This window comes from Vigna angularis, chromosome 2 (genome assembly GCF_016808095.1).
Source record: "Vigna angularis cultivar LongXiaoDou No.4 chromosome 2, ASM1680809v1, whole genome shotgun sequence".
NCBI classification, from domain to species: domain Eukaryota; kingdom Viridiplantae; phylum Streptophyta; class Magnoliopsida; order Fabales; family Fabaceae; genus Vigna; species Vigna angularis.
Window position 1 is genome coordinate 44,189,144 of NC_068971.1, and position 19,301 is coordinate 44,208,444.

The window sequence follows — 19,301 nt, forward strand, 5'->3', positions numbered from 1 at the left end:
ATCCATCAAATACTAAGAAGTCTCATTCCAAACACAAAACGCGGAGTGTCAACTTCTCAGAATATCATCGCAAAAGCCTCAATTATATACATTTGTGATGGACATGAAAATAAAGTATGTGCTTGCTTTTCAAATGCAACCTTCAAATGAAACTTCCACCCATTAGCCTCGCAAAGGTGATGTTCACATGCAAGAACGACAATTTGAACATTACAAAAATAATTCACACTATTACAGTCACTATTTTCTTGTAAGAAAATCTTTTAAATTCACTAGAAAAAAAAAAGCTTCTCCTTCCTCTCCAAGAAGAATATAAATACAGTCACTCAAGTTATTTTAAAATAAACTACACAATTAATTAATCATGCAAAAATGTTTATTTATTATATATCTATAACCTAAAATGTATTATATTTTTATAATTGATAAGAATTTATATTTTATAGCGTGTTTAGATGTGACAGTTTAAGAGAGCATTTATCTGATGAATTTAATTTTTGTTTTTTTAATAAAACGAGTTGTTTAAATAATGTAATTAAAAGAAAATTAAAATTATAAAATTTCATTAAACTGATTTAATTATTTAAAATTATATTTTAAAAATTTGTACTTCAAAAGTTTTCAAAATCTATTTGGAAAGTGAAAATTTGAAAATTTTCATAAATTTTAATTTGTTTTTTGATTTTCTTAATTTGAGTTTATCGGAGTTGAGATTGATTTAGTTTAACTTGGATTTTAATACCTAACCTCATGTGGAATGAATTCATTTTAGTTTGACATTATTATTTTTTTATGTTTTTGATTGAACTAGACTTTGTCAAATATAACCCGTTTTGTTTTAGTATTGTCTAAACTAACTCAACTAGGGATTTGGTCGAGTTTGACTGGACCAAATATGATTTGACATGGATTTTATCCAACTCGGCTAAACATAATCCCACCCTATTTAGATTTACTTTGACCTAAATTGTCTCAGTTCATGTTCAATTTGACCTGGTATTAATCGGGCTATGTTCAACCTGATCTTGATAACACTATGATCCACCTTAATCTAGCCTAATTTAACTGAACGTGGATCCACCCACCTCAATTTGACTAGGCTTATACCAACTTTATTTGATCTATACCTTGTTGACTAGGCTTAACTCAGCTATCTTGAGGATTCGACTCAACTGGGACTTAGACAAACTCAACTCAGCCCAACTTGATTTGGTATTAATTAGGTTAGGTCAAATATGATCTTAATGAACTACGATTGATCTTAGCCTGACCAAATTTGGTTGAACATGGGTCGGCTCCAACTTAAATGAATGTAAACTCGCCGTAACTCGATTGAATGTGGAATTCACCAATTCATTTCAACTTGGGTTAGACCAACTTGAATATGATCTGACCCAACTTGACTTGGGTTTGAGCTAACTTAACTTGATTGAGACATGTACTAACTTGATTCAATTTAAACCTAGGTCAACTCATTTCAACTTTGGCTTAGGTTAACTTAACTCAACTCGAATTGACCTGACTTAATTTTAGTATGGTATGACTTGACTCGACCTTACACGAGTCTAACCTGATGCTATCTTATTTTGGCAAAACTTGATATAACATTTCATAGGTTAAAAACAAACTTGTTACACATTTAAATTCAATATATTTGAATATTTTAGAAATTGTAAAATCCTTCTCCAAAAATTAAATTTATCTAAAACTTTTTATTTTATTTAGTAAAAAGTTTTAAAGCCAACTCTACACGGAAGAAAGATACATTGGTATAATGTAAAAATAAGAGTTAATTTAAAAGAAAATATATAATTAATTACTATAAGATGAAATTTAATGATGTTATATATATTATATATATAAATATATAAATACAGTACACATAAAGGAATAAAAAGAATAAAAAAAATATAAATTTGATAGAAATCTTTAACTAAAAGTTACATGGACAGTTATATTATTTTTTTGCCTTTATTGTCCGTACGTAGATAGTTTGAAACTTGGGCCAACAGTTTCAGGCCTAACATGAAGGGCCCAATAATATTTTATCCGACCCGTTCCTGTCCATCTATCTTGCATTTCCATCCGGCAAGCTAACTCCACACAGTACAACCGCGAGGAACACCTGACACAAAAAAAAAGAAAAAAAGAAAAAAAGAAAAGCTAAGCTAAGCTTCACTGCCATGCCTCCAACGTCATTCTCGTGTTCGTTCCTCACCCTGCAACCACGCTTCAATTCCTATGTTAACCCTATTTTCCGTTCACTCAGCTTCCAACTCTCTTCACCTCTCCCGTTCAATGCGCACTTCTCCAGCATTAGACTCCGCTCTTCGCTTTCGCGACCGGCGGAAACTGATTCTCCGACCGGCGGCAGGTCTGGAGCGTTAACTCCCGCCCCCTCCGTTGGGGCCGATGTTCAGAAAATCGACGTGAATCCTCCCAAGGGGACGCGCGACTTCCCGCCTGAAGACATGCGCTTGCGGAACTGGCTCTTCAACCATTTCAAAGAGGTGTCTGTGGTTTTGGATTCGAATTACTAATTTCCGTTTCGTGCATATGACTGCTCCCCCTCGATTATTGTTTTTTTTTTACAATTTTGTCTTTCACTGCGAGGATCAGGTTTCGCGGTTGTATGGATTCGAAGAGGTTGATTATCCGGTGCTTGAGTCGGAGGCATTGTTCACTAGGAAAGCAGGAGAAGAGATTAAGGACCAGGTATCTCTTCCGCATTATCAATGACATGTTGAGTGTGTATCAATGGCGCTTGAATAACTAGTCCAACAACAAGACATGGATACGGGTACTAGACAGTTTTTTTGGAAATTTAAGGTTCCAACTGTAGCAAAATGTATATAATATTTATATAGATGCAAAATATTGATAAAGAAAGAGAAATTGATTCTTTCTTATTAATTCACAACTGCGATTATCACAATTTACAAAAAGACATCTGTGATCATAACAGAAAAAAAAGAAATAGTTTCTGTATATATTATTATAACCAGTCCTGAGTAACTATCAACAAAAACAACTTTGGTATAACTCAAAACAAGTTTTGCTTTTCCATACAATAACAGACAATTCACAAGCATCTTTGTGAAATTCCTGTCTAATGCTAATTATCATTCTCCTATCCTCCGTTACCATCATATAGCTTTTAAGTGTGGAACATCGGGAGAGAACTCTGCCATATTCAAGAAGCTTAACACCATCAAGAGAGACCTCTAGTGTAATATCTCCACCAATGATGTCCCACTATCCTGTCTCTCCTTTTTATTCAGTAACATCTTTAATCCTTTCCAGGCATTAAATTGACGGTAATGCTCATAAACCAAATGTTCTGTCCATTTTGGATCCATTTTTGTTTCTCTTGAAAGAATGAATATGTACTTCAATTCCTCTCGTATCACGAGGAAGAGTATAGCTGCTCAAGAATCTTTAGGTCAATCTTTTTAGATATTATTTGAATGTATCTGAGTTATATCCTAGAAAAAAGGTTAAAAAATCAAATTATAAAAGATTGGAAAAATATAGCTGTTCAAGAATCTTTAAGCCATGCTTTTTGGATACTTTTCAAATACGAAAACCTAAGGATTTCAAATTTATGCCAGAAGTATCTCAAAAAAAGAATTAAAATAAAAAATTCTCTTCCAATATGTATTTCGTAATATCGGGAGAGTATCAATATCTGACTTGAGTAAGACATTCTCTGATGATGTAATTTGTGCCTTGTAACTGGTGCGAATTACTTTATCTGAAAGTTTTCTGCTCTTCATAGTTGCATTATACTTGCGACAATGATCAACTCCGTGTTTCTCTGTTTAGCTCTGGTGATTATATTGACGAGTTACTTGGTTTAGTATTTTCTATGGTGGATAATGTCTAAGGTGGTAATATGTCATTCTATGTTTATTGTTACGAGTCTCTGATAGACATTCTTCCTCCTTGTCTTGTTGTTTTAGTTGTAGTCCTGTAGATAAGCATTAAAACTGCAAATACTTATTATCAGCATTGAGTTAACTGATTATTTACTGTTTCATAAATCGTATCGAGAAGAAATTCATTTATGTTTGATTAAGTGCATGCTATTTTAGTGTATGACAAAGTTAAACAATGATTCATGATATACCTACAAGCTGAAGGTACTTTGAGTAACTTTCATTTTTTCAGATCCGGGTCTTACATTCTAAACGCCAATGCAAATAAGTTATATTTCTTTTAAAGTGATCTTGGTGCTTTCCTGTTATAATTTTCTTAAAATGATCTTGGTGTTCCCTGTTTCGGAAGTTGAGGCTTCTTCTCTATTATTCTGCACACTACACATAGACAATTGATACAGTGAAAATCAGACAATATGCTACGTGTAGTGAGTCTTGTTGGCATAATTCTATTCATTGACTTTATTCCATTAAGATTGCTAGAATAGAGCCATGGTATGGCTGTAAGGTATATAGTGGCTGTGCTTTTAATTTTCCTAATAGCACAATTGTAATTAGGTATGTTAGAGCTAGACATGTATGCATGGTTGAGTGTGTGATACAGTTTTTGTGTCACACATACAACATGCTGGTGGTGTGCTTAAAATATTAGCATTTTACTAAAATATATTTTGATGAAAAACATTTTTTATTAAAAGAGTGGATAATGCAAATACATTAAGGAATTTTGACAAAATATTAAAGTATGTACATTTGAATTTGCAGCTTTATTGTTTTGAAGATCGGGGAAATCGCCGTGTTGCATTGAGGCCTGAACTTACTCCTTCTTTGGCAAGGCTGGTGATACAGAAAGGGTAAGGTTAATTCTTATGCATATTTTAAGTTTTCCTATATTTGCAGTTTGGATGTTAATCTATTACGGAAAAATTAAGCTTGAATATCTTGTATATGAGGGCCAACTTCTCTTTTTCATGTTTGTTCTTTAATTTCTAGGAAGTCGGTACCATTACCAATAAAGTGGTTCACTGTTGGACAATGTTGGCGGTATGAGAGAATGACTAGAGGCCGTCGTCGTGAGCACTACCAGTGGAACATGGATATTATTGGTGTTCCTGGGGTTATGGTATGTGCTGCCTGATATACACACTTTTTTGTTATGGATTGTCCTCTTTCTGGTCAAATGTTTCGTGATTGATCCAGAAAGCTAGGCACTAAGGTGTCATCAATTAGTAGTTGTGCCATTATACTTATTTTTGTGTAGCACTTAGGCTGTTATGGTAAGATATCCTTTGAGCAGTGATTGATTACTCTATTTTATTCATCCTCCCTTCTCTTATAACAATACAGAAACCTGTGCTTTCTATTTGTAGTCGAGTCAGAAAATAATGAAAATTTCTGAACGTTCTTTGTTATTAAGAAATAACATGTGTTGTTTTTTGTTTTGTATTTTGTTTCTGGCATTCTTTTGGGTAAGTTTTAATGGTTGGTTTGCATTATGTACCTCATTTTAAAATCTTGAATGATGGTAATTTTAATATTGTTAAGTGTATTGGACTATTATCTATTTTTTTACCATGCTTCTTTTCATGTTGTAGGCCGAAGCAGAGCTTTTATCTTCTATTGTCACTTTGTTTAAGCGAATAGGAATTACAGAATCAGATGTTGGATTTAAGGTTTCCAGTCGAAAGGTGGAGATTTCATTTTCATTGTATGTGTGAGATAGCCTATATAACAACACATGGTGAATATTTAAATAGCTTTTACTAGAAATTTGTGGTGCAATTATCACAATTTTAGTGATTTGATTTATGCTTATCTATTTATAAGTGATTCTGCTGTACTGTAATACGCAATAATAAATAATACTCATGTAAACACAGAACATATCTCACTTCTTTGGGGTTTGTATTTATTTCTATTTAACTGGTCAAGATGTATGATAGATTGAATTTATCAAATTCTTTTAGCCATATGCTCCGCATTTGTGGTTGAAAAGTCATTCAAATGTTGGTATAAGGGATGTTGCTATGGGCAAGAAAAGTAGGTTGGGGATGATTTCTAACGTAGTGTGCTGTTAAATCTTGGTTTAGTAGTACCGAGGAGTATGATAGATATAGATATGTCCTATATTTTGGCACAATATTACAATCTAAGACCTTGCCTTGTTATGACTCTTTTTGGTCACATGCCTGTTTTGCATGATTGTTCTATCTTCATTTATTGTGACAATTAATTGATAATATTTTGTGAAGTACATCTTCATTGGGTTGATGCATGTAGTTTGTTTTAACTTTGTAGGTAATTGGAGTCTGCATACAACTTTAGTTCTAACATATTAATTAATATGGTTCTTTTATTGCTTTGGTTTATCATGGTCTTACTCTGTTGGATATCTCCTCGCTGTACAGGTTCTACAGGAAGTATTAAATTGTTATTCAGTACCAGAACATTTATTTGGCAAGGTCTGCATCATTATTGATAAAGTGAGTGATACGTAATGTTGCTCTTTTAGGTTATTTTTCTAATTGTTCATGCTGCTGTAGCATTCTTGATCCTTATATGCCCATGAAAAAAATAATGATAAGGGATCATGATAAGTTCAATTAGTTTGTGTGGCTTGTTAATGACCAAGAGCATGTACAAGTACAACCAAAAGGCTGAAGCTAAGATCAAATGATATTAAATTTCTATGAACTATGGCTAGTTCATGTTTATTCGATAAATCACATTTCACATCACCCAACATAATGCTAAAAATATATACAAAATTCAGTCTTCGTACAGAATATACTTTTGCTATATTTCTTAAATGAAAGAGAAACAAGAGACATGTGATTAAGTCTGTGTGAATTACACAATGAAGGAAATATTCATGCTAGGTGTACAAGAATAATTACAAATAACTACAAGAATATGCAAATAACCCTAATTAACATAATACAAGAATATAATCTGCCCAATTTACAAGAAGATATATGACTAGGCTGGAGCTCATGCAAATCTTTGTTAGTGCCTCCACACCTTTGGTGTATCGTTGTTGTTTGTGGTCATTAGACATCCTTGACTGATGTTAATACTTTTACAAGAGGCACGTGGTTAAGTCTGTGTGAATTACACAGTGAAGGAAATATTCATACTAGGTGTACAAGAATAATTACAAATAACTTCAAGAATATGCAAATAACCCTAATTAACATAATACAAGAATATAATCTGCCCAATTTACAAGAAGATATATGACTAGGCTGCAGCTCATGCAAATCCTTTGTTAGTGCCTCCACACCTTCTTTGGTGTATCGTTGTTGTTTGTGGTCATTAGACATCCTTGACTGATGTTAAGACTTTTACAAGTATTCCAAGTCCACAAGTAGGAAGTTGGATATTTCGAGTCCAAATTTTGAATCCCAAAGGACTAGTGTAATACTCAAGTAAAAGGATGTTTGTTTATTAAGTAAAGGTTGTAATTGTAAATGCATGTATTCTATTGCAATGTAGAAAAAATAGTAAAGCAAAAGAAATAAAACTTGGGGTAAGTAGTTGAAAAGTTGGCAAGCAGATTGAACGAATGTTATAGATATTGAGATGTCAGGGTTGAGTTTCACTAAACTACCCCTCATGCAAACCATTATAGCTATTTATTTCCAACTATATCATCAACTTCAAATCTTAATCCTTTTAGCAGGTGAACCTAAAGGAATTGATTAATTAATCCCTTGAGAATTACAATCAATTAATCAGCATTATAGATTAAGAGTTGAAAGATGCCTAATTAAAATTAGCGTATTCCCAGTATTAATTTTAATTGGCTCCAAATTCTAGGTTGAAAAGCATTTTCTAATGTCAACCAAGTCTTGATTAGTCAAGTAAAAGATGATCGAGCTCATACAGACAGTATGCACAGAGAAGAACAATATAATCATAGAAAACTATGATGAAGTAAAATAGAAATTGGTCAAGGAATTTGGAGAAACATCCATAACTTGAGATTGTGGCCCCTAAAAAGACAGGCAGCCAGACCAGGCAAACCTTTTGAATCCCCTATTGATTGACACTTGTGTAGATGACTTTTCATAATTATTGAACAATAACATAATGAAATATTTTCTAAGAAGCTGTATTAACCAACCAATCATGGTCATTTTAAGGTAAAATCCGCAAGAAATTAACTTTAGTAGATGTCAGTAATATGTCTTTATATTTATAACATTCACCTCGGCCAACAAAGCAAATAATAAGCAATATTACAAACCTTTATTGTCACAAAATGAACCTTTATATGTGGACTTGTCAATCATAATTTTATTTATTGTATGTCATATTGTGTGGGTATCCTCCTTTCTATTTGTTTTGGACCAATACAATTTTTTCCCATTTTTAGTTCATGTCTATGTATGATTGAAATTTTATATTCTTGTCTTTGTCTCTTGTCTATTGTTGATAAAGGTCTGATCATAATATCAAAGCAAGTTTTTTTAATAAAAGAATTGTTAATTTTGTACAGATTGAGAAAATTCCAGTTGACGAAATAAAGAAAGAGTTGAAAGCTGTTGGTCTATCACAAGAGGCTGTCCAGAAGCTATTGCAAGTCCTTTCGGTGAAGTCATTGGAAGAGTTAGAAGGTTAACCCTCTACAACTTTCCTGAAATCTTAAATCTTGTAGGGAATACTAGAAACATTATAAAATAGCCTGTTTGTTTTAAATAGAGGATTATCAGGATAAAGCTACCCAAATAGTAATTTGAATAAAATATCCTTAGAATATTCCCTTTCATTCCAGAAGATTTTATTTTAGTTTTTAAGAGAATGTGATTGTTACAAAACAGAGGAGTTGAGAATGTAATTAGTATGATTAATATCAATAATGTATTTCTTTATTCTCTCACATTATTCAAGTCTGTTGTAGCTGTGTGCCATATGTATCATTTCCTTATGTTATGGCTTGTAAATGATGAAAAGTTCATTCTTTTTCTTGGTCAACTTCTTTACTTTGTTTCTTTTTCTTGTAAATAAAGAGAAAAATATAATACTCCTGTTTTTGTTGTGATATTTACTTCTACATACTTGAAGGCTGCGATGTACTATCTATTAGTTTGTAAAATCAAGTCATACAACTTACAAAAAGTATAAATTTGGTTGTATTCAGAGAGACTTGGGAGCAGTGGGGAAGCAATTGCTGATCTGAAACAGCTATTCTCTCTTGCTGAAAAAATTGGTTTCGCGAAATGGCTTCAATTTGATGCGTCAGTTGTCCGAGGTCTTGCTTACTACACTGGTATTGTATTTGAGGTTAGAATTTCATGGTTAATACCAAATAGATGTTATAGTTTATATCAATTAAAATAATGAGTTAGGGCCGATTTTGACTAAAATCTGGCTTGTGGATTACCTGTGTTGCATAATTATATACTTCTCTAGTTGAACGTATTCTATGACAAGCGTATAAAGGTTCATTCAAATATTGAGATGTTTCTTGGGGCTATTTGCTTTCAAATTTAAAACCCTTCATGCTTAATCTCACTGAAAAATAATTTATGATTAATGGCTTGTGTAACAACATTTGTGATAATTGACTTTGACAAATAAAGGTTCAAGTCTGTTTTATTAATGGCAAGCATAGCCATTGGTGCAATAGTATGAGTAAGAGATCCTTTCCATAGGGACCCATACCATATTTGAGATATAAACATTCACTATCGTTGTGAAATATGATTTCAATTGATTTGAAATAATATAAGAAACAATATTTTAAATAAACAGAAAATTACAAACAACATCTATAATTAAGCTAGAGGAGTTTCATTTTATCAAACATGTGGAGTGTAGCAAAATGCAGATTAATCGAGGATTGAAGGATGTGATTTTCCCAAACTCTTTTCATGCATGTAGAAACCCAGCTCGAAATTAAGATTAAAGTTTATTTATCATCGTCAACACAAAAGATAGTTCAAAACCTAATCCCTTACTGAGAGAGTCTAAGTTCACTCGTTCAACTATCAATCCCTTGAGTAGCGTAACCAAGCAACTTGCTTTAAGAACATGGGGTTTTTAAGGATGACTAATGAGCTTTGCGCTATTCTTAGATACAAAATCCACGAGGCTCTCTTTACTGAGTCAAGGTTCAAAATCATTTTCCAACGGCATTCAAACTATAAATCTTGTAGGGAAGATAAACCCATTACAAGTACTTAGCATGGAGAAAAGAGACTAATAAAGAACAATAAACATAGTTTAGTTATTGCAGTAGATACGTGAGGAAGAGTCCAGCTACGTCAAACCCCAGTAACGAAGGATTTAGCTACTCAGATGAAAGAAGGAAAAATGCTGTAAAAATGAGAAAAAAACTAGTTGAACAACCATAAAAGAGACTAATAAAGAACAATAAACATAGTTTAGCTGTTGCAGTAGATACGTGAGGAAGAGTCCCAGTTACGTCAAACCCCAGTAACGAAGGATTTAGCTACTCAGATGAAAGAAGGAAAAAGGCTGTAAAAATGAGAAAAACTAGTTGAACAACCATAAAAGATCCAAGGGGAGCTCTCAGCTGTCACATTCTGTCTACAAAGGTTCTGTGAATGTGTGTCTGGAAATTCTCCTCTTTTCGATTAATATTTAATTAATTGCTGTTTCATTTAAGGCATGTCAGCACTCCCATGCTCAGCCTCAGCTTTCCCATGGTCATCCTCAGGTTTCCTTCCCATGCTGACAACACCAAAGGCACCTTTCTGACATTCTCAGGCTCAGCTTCAAAATTACCAAGCTCAACCTCAGAAGTTCCCAAGCTCAGCCTCAAATTGACAGCAAACACGGAGGGAAATTTTGGCTTTTTAGCATTTAAGGGGCCTTCAAAATGGATTTGGTGCAATCTTCAAAGGCTCTTCCAGTTTCTCATTTCTTCTTTCTATGAAATGAAACATCACAATCTCATACAAGTTCTACCGAATTAAAACAATAATTCTACTCATTTCAAAATGGATTAGGTGCAATCTTCAAAGGCTCTTCCTGTTTCTCATTTATTCTTTTTCTGCAATGAAACAGCACAATCTAACGCAAGTTCTAAAGGATTAAAACAATAAACCTACGCATTTAATGATTAGATAAGCATAAAAGTGATTTAAATGAAGATCTAGGTAAAGAAAGTGTAAGATAGATACGAAGACATGTAGGCATACAAAACATTTATCAAGAGGGCTCGATGAAAACCATAATCTTGATTTAATGCATTTTTTCATTTGCTTGATGATTTAATGCAATTTTTCATTTGCTTGATGATTTAAAAATAATATTTTGTAGTCCTTCATAAGACATTGTGAAGTCTCTTTACATACTTATGTAACATGGGGGCAGAGTTTGATACATTCAAATTACCTGACGTGTCAGATCCTGGGTGATAAAATTATTCCATGATCTGCAAGAGGATTAGATGCATACATTTCCTATCATTGCACTACATGTTTGTTCTTGATTAATTCTTTTATTTGATCAAGGAAAAAGAAAGAGCATGCACTTTATAGGTAACTAAACTACTAATGCTTACAGAGAGAGAATATATCAAAGTTTTACTGGCTATATTTTAGTGTGTCCAAGTTTGCTTTCCATTTGTTTTAACATGTTTCAATTGTATATATTTGGTGTTGTATTGCTTTCTTTCAACTGATTAAAATGTTTTCAGTAGGGTTTTGACCGAGAAGGAAAGCTGCGAGCAATTTGTGGTGGTGGTCGATATGATCATTTATTCTCAACTTTTGGTGCTGATGATATTGCTGCTTGTGGTTTTGGGTTTGGTGATGCAGTTATAGTGGAAGTAAGTCTATAAGAGAAATTGAAAGCCACAATGTTATCTATAGTAAATCATTTTTGTGCATTCTCGTAAATTCTTTCTGCCTTAATCTATTACGTCTCTTCAAGTTTAGGACTAGGCAGTTTATACAGTGAAGCAGAATGTGAAAAACTATTGAATTCAATACTGTTATTGCTTAGCTATACCAATAGTTTGTTAGAAAGATTGTCTTTTGTGCCTTGGCAGTAGTACTGTTTTGTCTCACAGCAACATATCAACATATCAGCACAAATATCCATAGAAGGGGTTGGATTTCGATTTAAAAGTTCAATCTATGCAAGTCTAGAATTCTGGTCTTAGTAATCAGGAACTGATCACATTTGTTCTCCTCTTGAACTGTTTGACAGTGCCCCTTTGGGTACTTTTGCATTGTTAATATCAGAATATTCACTCAACAAAATCCGGAAACCTGAATAGTAGTGCTCAATTACAAATTTCCTACCTCCAACTCCAATTGGAAATGACGTACACTGTTGTTCTCATTATATATCAATTTAAAAAATTTCCATATTTCTTTTTCTGTAGAGTGTGAACACAATTAAGGTAAGAAATGCTTTCTGAATGTAATCTTTAAATGTGTTATTAATCTATCTCATTACAATCGTTTAAATAATAAAAAGAAAGTAACCGCTCTTTCCCATTCTCCTAAATGAGTGGGAAATCTCCTAACTGATCACGTTTCTAAAAATCAGCTCCTCAACCCCTAATAATAGGTCAACATAAGACCTTTATTTAACGGCATAAAATAAAAGACTTTTAACAATATTTAAACTTAAATAAAAACAGCATAAAAACCTTCTAACAATCCCTCCCTTAAACTAAATTAGTTTACTTCCGATGCTGCAATCATGCCCAACATACTCCTAATCTTCACAAACTACTCTAGCTTGAGTGGTTTAGTCATTATGTCAGCTATTTGATTTTGAGTGCTGCAGTGACTTAACTTGATTTTCCCTTCCTTAACTAGATCTCTTAAGAAATGAAATCTAACATCAATATGTTTGCTTCTGCCATGCAATACTGGATTCTCTGACAACTTAATAGCTGAATTGCTATCACACATAATCAAACTATGTTTTTGTCTTTTGAAACCTATGGTTTCCAAAATTCTCATGATCCAGATGCATTGACATGCACATGAAACTGCAGCTATGTATTCAAACTCCGTAGTAGATAATGTCACTATTGGTTGTTTTTTGGATGACCATGAAACCGCACCAGTTCCTAACGAAAAAACAAATCCTGATGTGCTCTTTCTATCATCTACATCACCTGCATAATCACTATCTGTATAGGCCATCAGAGTTATATCTTCTCCTTTCTTGTAAAGTATTCCCAGTTCTGTAGTTCCCTTTATATACCGTAGGATACGTTTGACAGCATGCCAATGAATCTCTGAAGGATTCTCCATGAATCTGCTAATGAGTCTAACCACATACATTAGGCCAGGTCCAGTCGCCGTTAGATACATGAGGCTTCCAACTGCTTGTTTGTAGAGTGTGGCATCTGCTTTAGGCCCTGCATCATTTTTGGATAATTTCATTCCTGGGACTATTGGGTTCTTGACTGCATTGCATTCCATCATATTAAACCGAGCCAAAACTTCCTGTGCATATTTCCTTTGAAATATAAAAATGCCATGTGAATTCTGCAAAACTTCAATTCCCAAAAAATACCTCATCTTCTCCAAATCAGTCATGTCAAAGGCTGACATCATAGACTCTTTAAACTCATCACACATACCTTTATCATTGCTGGTGTAAATCAAATCATCCACATATAGACTTACAATAAGAATTTTACCTTCCTTTGCTGACTTTGTGAACAAAGTGTGTTCGCAGAAACATCTTTCAAAGCCATTCTGCAAGAAATATGCTTCTATTTTGTTATACCATGCTCTAGGTGCTTGTTTGATTCCATAGAGTGCCTTCTTCAATTTATATACCTTTTCTTTCTCCCCCTTTTTGATGAATCCAGCTGGTTGTTGAACGTATATTTCCTCCTTCAGTTCTCCATGGAGGAATGCGCTTTTCACGTCTAGTTGAAATATGAACCATCCATTTTGTGCTGCCATAGATAGAATTATGCGAATAGTATCTAATTTGGCCACATTCTGCCTTTGTTTTCTTCAAATACAACATCCTTGCTGATTATTATTTTCTTTTTGATTGGATCAAAAAGTCTGTATGCCTTGGATTCATCACTGACTCCAAACAGAACACACAATCTGCTCTTGTTATCAAGCTTAACTCGCTGCTGATGTGGTGTGTGGACATGAGCAAGGCAACCAAACACACGAAAGTAATCAACAGATGGTTTTATTCCACTCCATGCTTCCTCTGGAGTCATATCTTGTACTGCAGATGTAGGACTTCTATTCAGAATGTGTGCACACCATTTTGTTGCTTCTGGCCAAAAGATTTTTGGAACCTATCTTCCAATCAGTATAGTGCGAACCATATTCATGATAGTTCTGTTTTTCCTTTCAGCAACTCCATTCTGCTGGGGAGTATAGGCAGCTGTTAGTTGCCTTCTTATCCCTTGATTTTTGCAAAATTCCTCAAATTCTTTTGAGCAAAATTCTCCTCCTCTATTAGTTCTTAAGCAAATAATGCTTTCTCCAACTTCTTTTTCAACTAGAGTCTTGAAGTTTTTGAACAAGGAGAACGTTTCAGACTTCTCACTCAGAAAATATAGCCAAGTTTTCCTTGTTAGATCATCAATAAAGCTTAAAAAATATCTCTTATTGCTGCTGGAAGTTGGTTTGATTGGCCCACACAAATCTGCATGAACAAGCTGCAGTTTCCTAGATGCTCGCCATTCTCCTTTCTTGGACATAGTGAGTCTGTGCTGTTTTCGTTCCAGACATTGTGTGCAAATTTCTTGAGGGGCTGTGATAGGAGGCAAACCTGTTACCATTTGCTTAGAAGCAAGATTGCTCAAACCATCATAGCTTAAGTGCCCGAGCCTGTTGTGCCAGAGTTGAGAATTGTTTTCTGCATTCATCTGAAAACACATATCTGTTCCCATGGTTGCTGTTAATACAAACATCCTGCTAGAATTCATTGGAATTTCCCATAGTATTCCTTTATCAGGATGTGTAATTGTGCAAGTATTGCTTATAATTTTGATGCTCAGCCCCTTTTCCTGAAGTTGTCCTATGCTCAATAAATTGTTTTTCAGTTCAGGAACGTAAGATACATGCATAATAACATGCATCAATCCATTTACCTCCATTCGAATACTCCCTTTCCCCATTACATTTATGTGAGTATCATTTCCCAGCTTGACTTTGCCTCTAAAGTTCTCATTTAACTCTGAGAACCATCCCTTGTTGCCACTCATGTGGTTGCTGCATCCTGAGTCCAAGAACCAATCAGTTTTCCTTCCTTCTTTGCTATTCACGAGAGCCATTAGTAAGATCTCTTCCTCATGTTCTTCCATTTCTGCATAATTTGCTTTCTTCTCCCACATTGGACATTCATTTTGAAAATGTCCAAGTTTATGGCATTTGAAACATTCAACTTCATTTTTGTTAAATGTTTGTCTCCCTCTTCCTCTACCTCGGAAGGCTCCCCTTGCTCTCCCTCTTCCTCTTCCTCTTCCATATTTCTCCTCAAATACAGTTTGCATAACCTGCTCTTCTTCCACTGAGCATGTCATTCGCTGCTCATGCACCAATAGACTACTTTGCAATTCATCTATAGTCATAGTGTTCATGTTCTCAATTGAGCATACTACATAATTGAATTTAGTAGTCATAGACCGCAAAATTTGTGCAGTTATGACACTCTCTTCTATTCTTTCTCCTGCCGCTTTCATGCTTTTGGCTATCTTTAAAGTTCGGCCAAAATATGAATTCACCGACTCTCCTTCCTTCATTTGCAATATCTCAAATTCCTTACGTAAGGCCTGCAACTGTGCACGTTTCACTCTTGTGGATCCTTGAAATTTCTGCTTCATGGAATCCCATATATTTTTGGACGTTTCATCATTTAGGATTGTGTCCAAAATCTCTCTATCTATTGCTTTATAGAGATAATTCTTTATCTTCAAATCTTTAAGCTGTTGTTCTTCCAGCCTTTTGAGATCCGCATCTGTTGCATTTGTTTTGTCTTGAACACCATCAGTTCCATGCTCCACCAAGCTCCAATACTCCTTAGAACGCAAGAAGTTTTACATTAACTTTGCCCAATGGTCATAGTGACCATCAAATTTTGGAATGGCAGTTTGGACATATTTTCCGTTTTCTGCCATTTCTAATAGCACTCTCAAATTTCCCAAAACTCACAATGTATCACTCTTCCCAACCCAATCCAGAAAGCAAAGCTCTCTAGTGTTTCTCTCTCTCATACCAAATTGTGAACACAATTAAGGTAAGAAATGCTTTCTAAATGTAATCTTTAAATGTGTTATTAATCTATCTGATTACAATCGTTTAAATAATAAAAAGAAAGTAACTGCTCTTTCCCATTCTCCTAAATGAGTGGGAAATCTCCTAACTGATCACGTTCCTAAAATTCAGCTCCTCAACCCCTAATAATAGGTCAACATAAGACCTTTATTTAACGGCATAAAATAAAAGACTTTTAACAATATTTAAACTTAAATAAAAACAGCATAAAAACCTTCTAACATAGAGAATGACCCTAGATTGCCCACTGTATGTGGTTCAATTGAACCTAATATCCAAGATAGGATACGTGCATCTTCAGCATCCCATGTTCAAAGTTCCTGGTTGGCTTTGGAAGTTGGACTAGTCCCATCAACATGACCCACAATTCCTTCCCTTTCACAAATGTTTTGAATTGAAATCATTTTTCCCATTGAATCAAAACAATAGAATTTTATCTAGACATAACAGAGAGGAGCACATTCCCACCAAACAAGATTTCAAGAATTTGAACACGAAGAACCCAAGAAAAAATTGGATTGGGACGTGCAAACAAGATGCAAGTGCTCCTAGAGCATAACGAGAGACTTAGGGTTTTAGAGCTGAAGCTCTGATACCTTATCAAATTTAACCGAATGACTCTCATCATGAGAGAATTCCCTTTAATAAGATATTTAATGTTATACAAGGAAACTTTGCCTAATACGTGACTAATTTACAGCCATTCAAAATTGTGAACTAATGAAATAAAACTAGTAAATTAGCAGGTAATATTATAGAGAAATTATTGGGGAATCAATAAGGAATAAATTAGGGATTTACTGTAGTGGTGATGAGTGACATAGAATTCGGGTTTGGTTCCAGAGAAGGAGCTTGAGAAATGGCTGCCACATGACCAGTGTCCTTCGTTGCCGTTACTAGAGTTATAAGTCTGTTTGTAGTCCAATTATTCGACCGTTCTAGCACTACCATAGTTCCATAACATGGCAATATTTACATCTTTGTCATAGGCACTGCGTGCAGGGAGACCTTTTATGTTAGCGCCATAGGCCACGATGATTTGTTTGTATGGCAAAATTTGGGTCTTCTGCCATGTTTTGTCATCTGCTATTGATAACCTTGCTGTAGTCAGATTCTTGTTGCAGTTGATATTCCTTCGACAGAGCCTCATCACTCACCTTGTACACCTCCATAGCTTTGACTGTTCTGGGTTAATGTATCTCAAATTTGTCTAGAATCTTTTGTTTTTGTTTCTAATTTTTGCATATTGTTGAGTACGAGGTCGTGGGGGTTGTAAGTGAGAGCTTGTGCTGGGAGTCCTCAACAAACCTATTGTAAATGCTTTGGCCAGACCAAAGACAAGTGTAATTTATAGATTGGCTTCCTTGAAAAATCAGTTACATGACTTAGTTCTTAGATGATGGAAAGGAGCCTTGCCCAAGAAAACACAACACAATGCTTTTTCTAAAGTTTAGGAAAACCAAAATGTCCCGATTGAGCATGTATGGTAAGAAGGAAATCTGTGTTGAAGCATGCTTGAGTGGTAGCTCCGGATATTGTAAAGGTCACTGAGACTTACATTTGACATCTGCTTCTTATAACAGTAGATAAAGAAAGAGAAGAGAGGGGACTAATTGGAGTCAACAGCATTCTCGACAACACCCAATCATGTGAAGCAGCTAACAATCTCACTGCACCGCTACCAATCATCTATTTTGAAGATTGTAGTGCAATTCCACCCCCCTACATGAAAGCATATCCATAAACAAAAAATAAAAATCAACACAAACATTTCAAGAGTTATTTACTAAGGTTCCATATGAGGGAAAGTCACTTTTGACGTCAGATTTGGAGGTTAGGATTTCAATTAGAGATGGGAAACTAGTGTGGTAGACGTGGATGTATGATATCATGGCGAAGACTAGATTAGTCCTACTGTGGATAAATATGGTGCACCGTAGACCAACCACACGAGTGGTTCACCGCAGCATTAGTCAGGCAAAATATTTTCTATTCATACATAATAAATGTATTGAATCTATATGTATAAACTTATCATCATATCCGTGTGTACTCAGACTAACAGTATTCAGTCCGTTGCTTCTTATGTCTGTTTTTTTATAACAGTTACTCAAAGAGAAAGGTCTGTTTCTTGTAAATCTCTATTATTACAGTTATGCTGCACAGAACTTTTGCTTAGGCTCGTGTTTCTTCTCCTTTGCCGATTTTGCTTGATGTCTTTCTTTTCTTGTAACGGTTGCTCATATAGAAAGGAATGTCTATTTTGTACATCTCTATTATAATAATTATGCTCCGGAGGACTTTTGCTTAGACTAGTGTGTCTCCAACTTTGTCAATTGTGCTTTATGTCTGTTTTTTGTGACAGTTGCTCAAAGAGAAGGGTTTGTTACCAGAGCTTAACTTGAACGTAGATGACATCGTGTGCGCATTGGATGAAGATCTTCAAGGACATGCTGCTATGGTTGCTAACATTCTCCGAGAGAAGGGGCATAGTGTTGAGTTGGTTTTGGAAAGCAAACAACTAAAATGGTATGGTTCTTTTTTCATTATTTTAGTTCCTTTTCTTAAAGCATACTTGAATTGTAGGTCTTCTGATATGGTGTACATAAACCATAATGTTTATTCTCTTCTAGGGTTTTTAAACGAGCAGCCCGAGTAAATGCGGAGCGGCTTGTATTAGTGGGGAATTCAGAATGGCAAAGAGGCGTAGTTGGTGTCAAAATTCTCTCTACTGCTGAACAGTACGAGGTTAAACTTGATGATCTCAAATAAATCAGATTTTTTTTTTCTGGTTTATGTATTTTCTCTTTATTATTGGTATTTAATTTACCTTTATTTATTCACACAGACCTTGAATACTTGTTTTACATGTGTGTGATTACTCACCTACATCCGTATATGGATATGTGATTGATTATTCATGACCAAAAGTGTCTGTTCTGTTTATATTATTCATCCAATTAGGCTGTTCACCCACATTCAATGATCCCCTCCCCATTTTTAATCTGTGTGTGCACCTGCAAGGACATGACCGATTTCTGGACTGTTGAAAAGGAAACAGAAGACTGATTTGGTGATAACAGGCGCTGAAATACACAAGAGTCACTTTATT

At 34.6% G+C, this 19,301-nt stretch overlaps 1 protein-coding gene across 1 annotated transcript; it reads left to right on the plus strand.

Annotated features, from left to right (window-relative positions):
* Positions 1-2,091: 2,091 nt before the first annotated feature.
* LOC108322451 (histidine--tRNA ligase, chloroplastic/mitochondrial) lies at positions 2,092-19,110 on the plus strand. Its single transcript, XM_017554551.2, has 11 exons — positions 2,092-2,510; positions 2,620-2,715; positions 4,704-4,792; positions 4,932-5,061; positions 5,534-5,626; positions 6,347-6,421; positions 8,440-8,557; positions 9,082-9,224; positions 11,611-11,739; positions 18,555-18,718; positions 18,823-19,110. Exons 1-11 carry the CDS (start codon positions 2,184-2,186, stop codon positions 18,959-18,961), a joined length of 1,503 nt encoding a protein of 500 aa, XP_017410040.1. The 5' UTR covers positions 2,092-2,183; the 3' UTR covers positions 18,962-19,110.
* Positions 19,111-19,301: the final 191 nt, after the last annotated feature.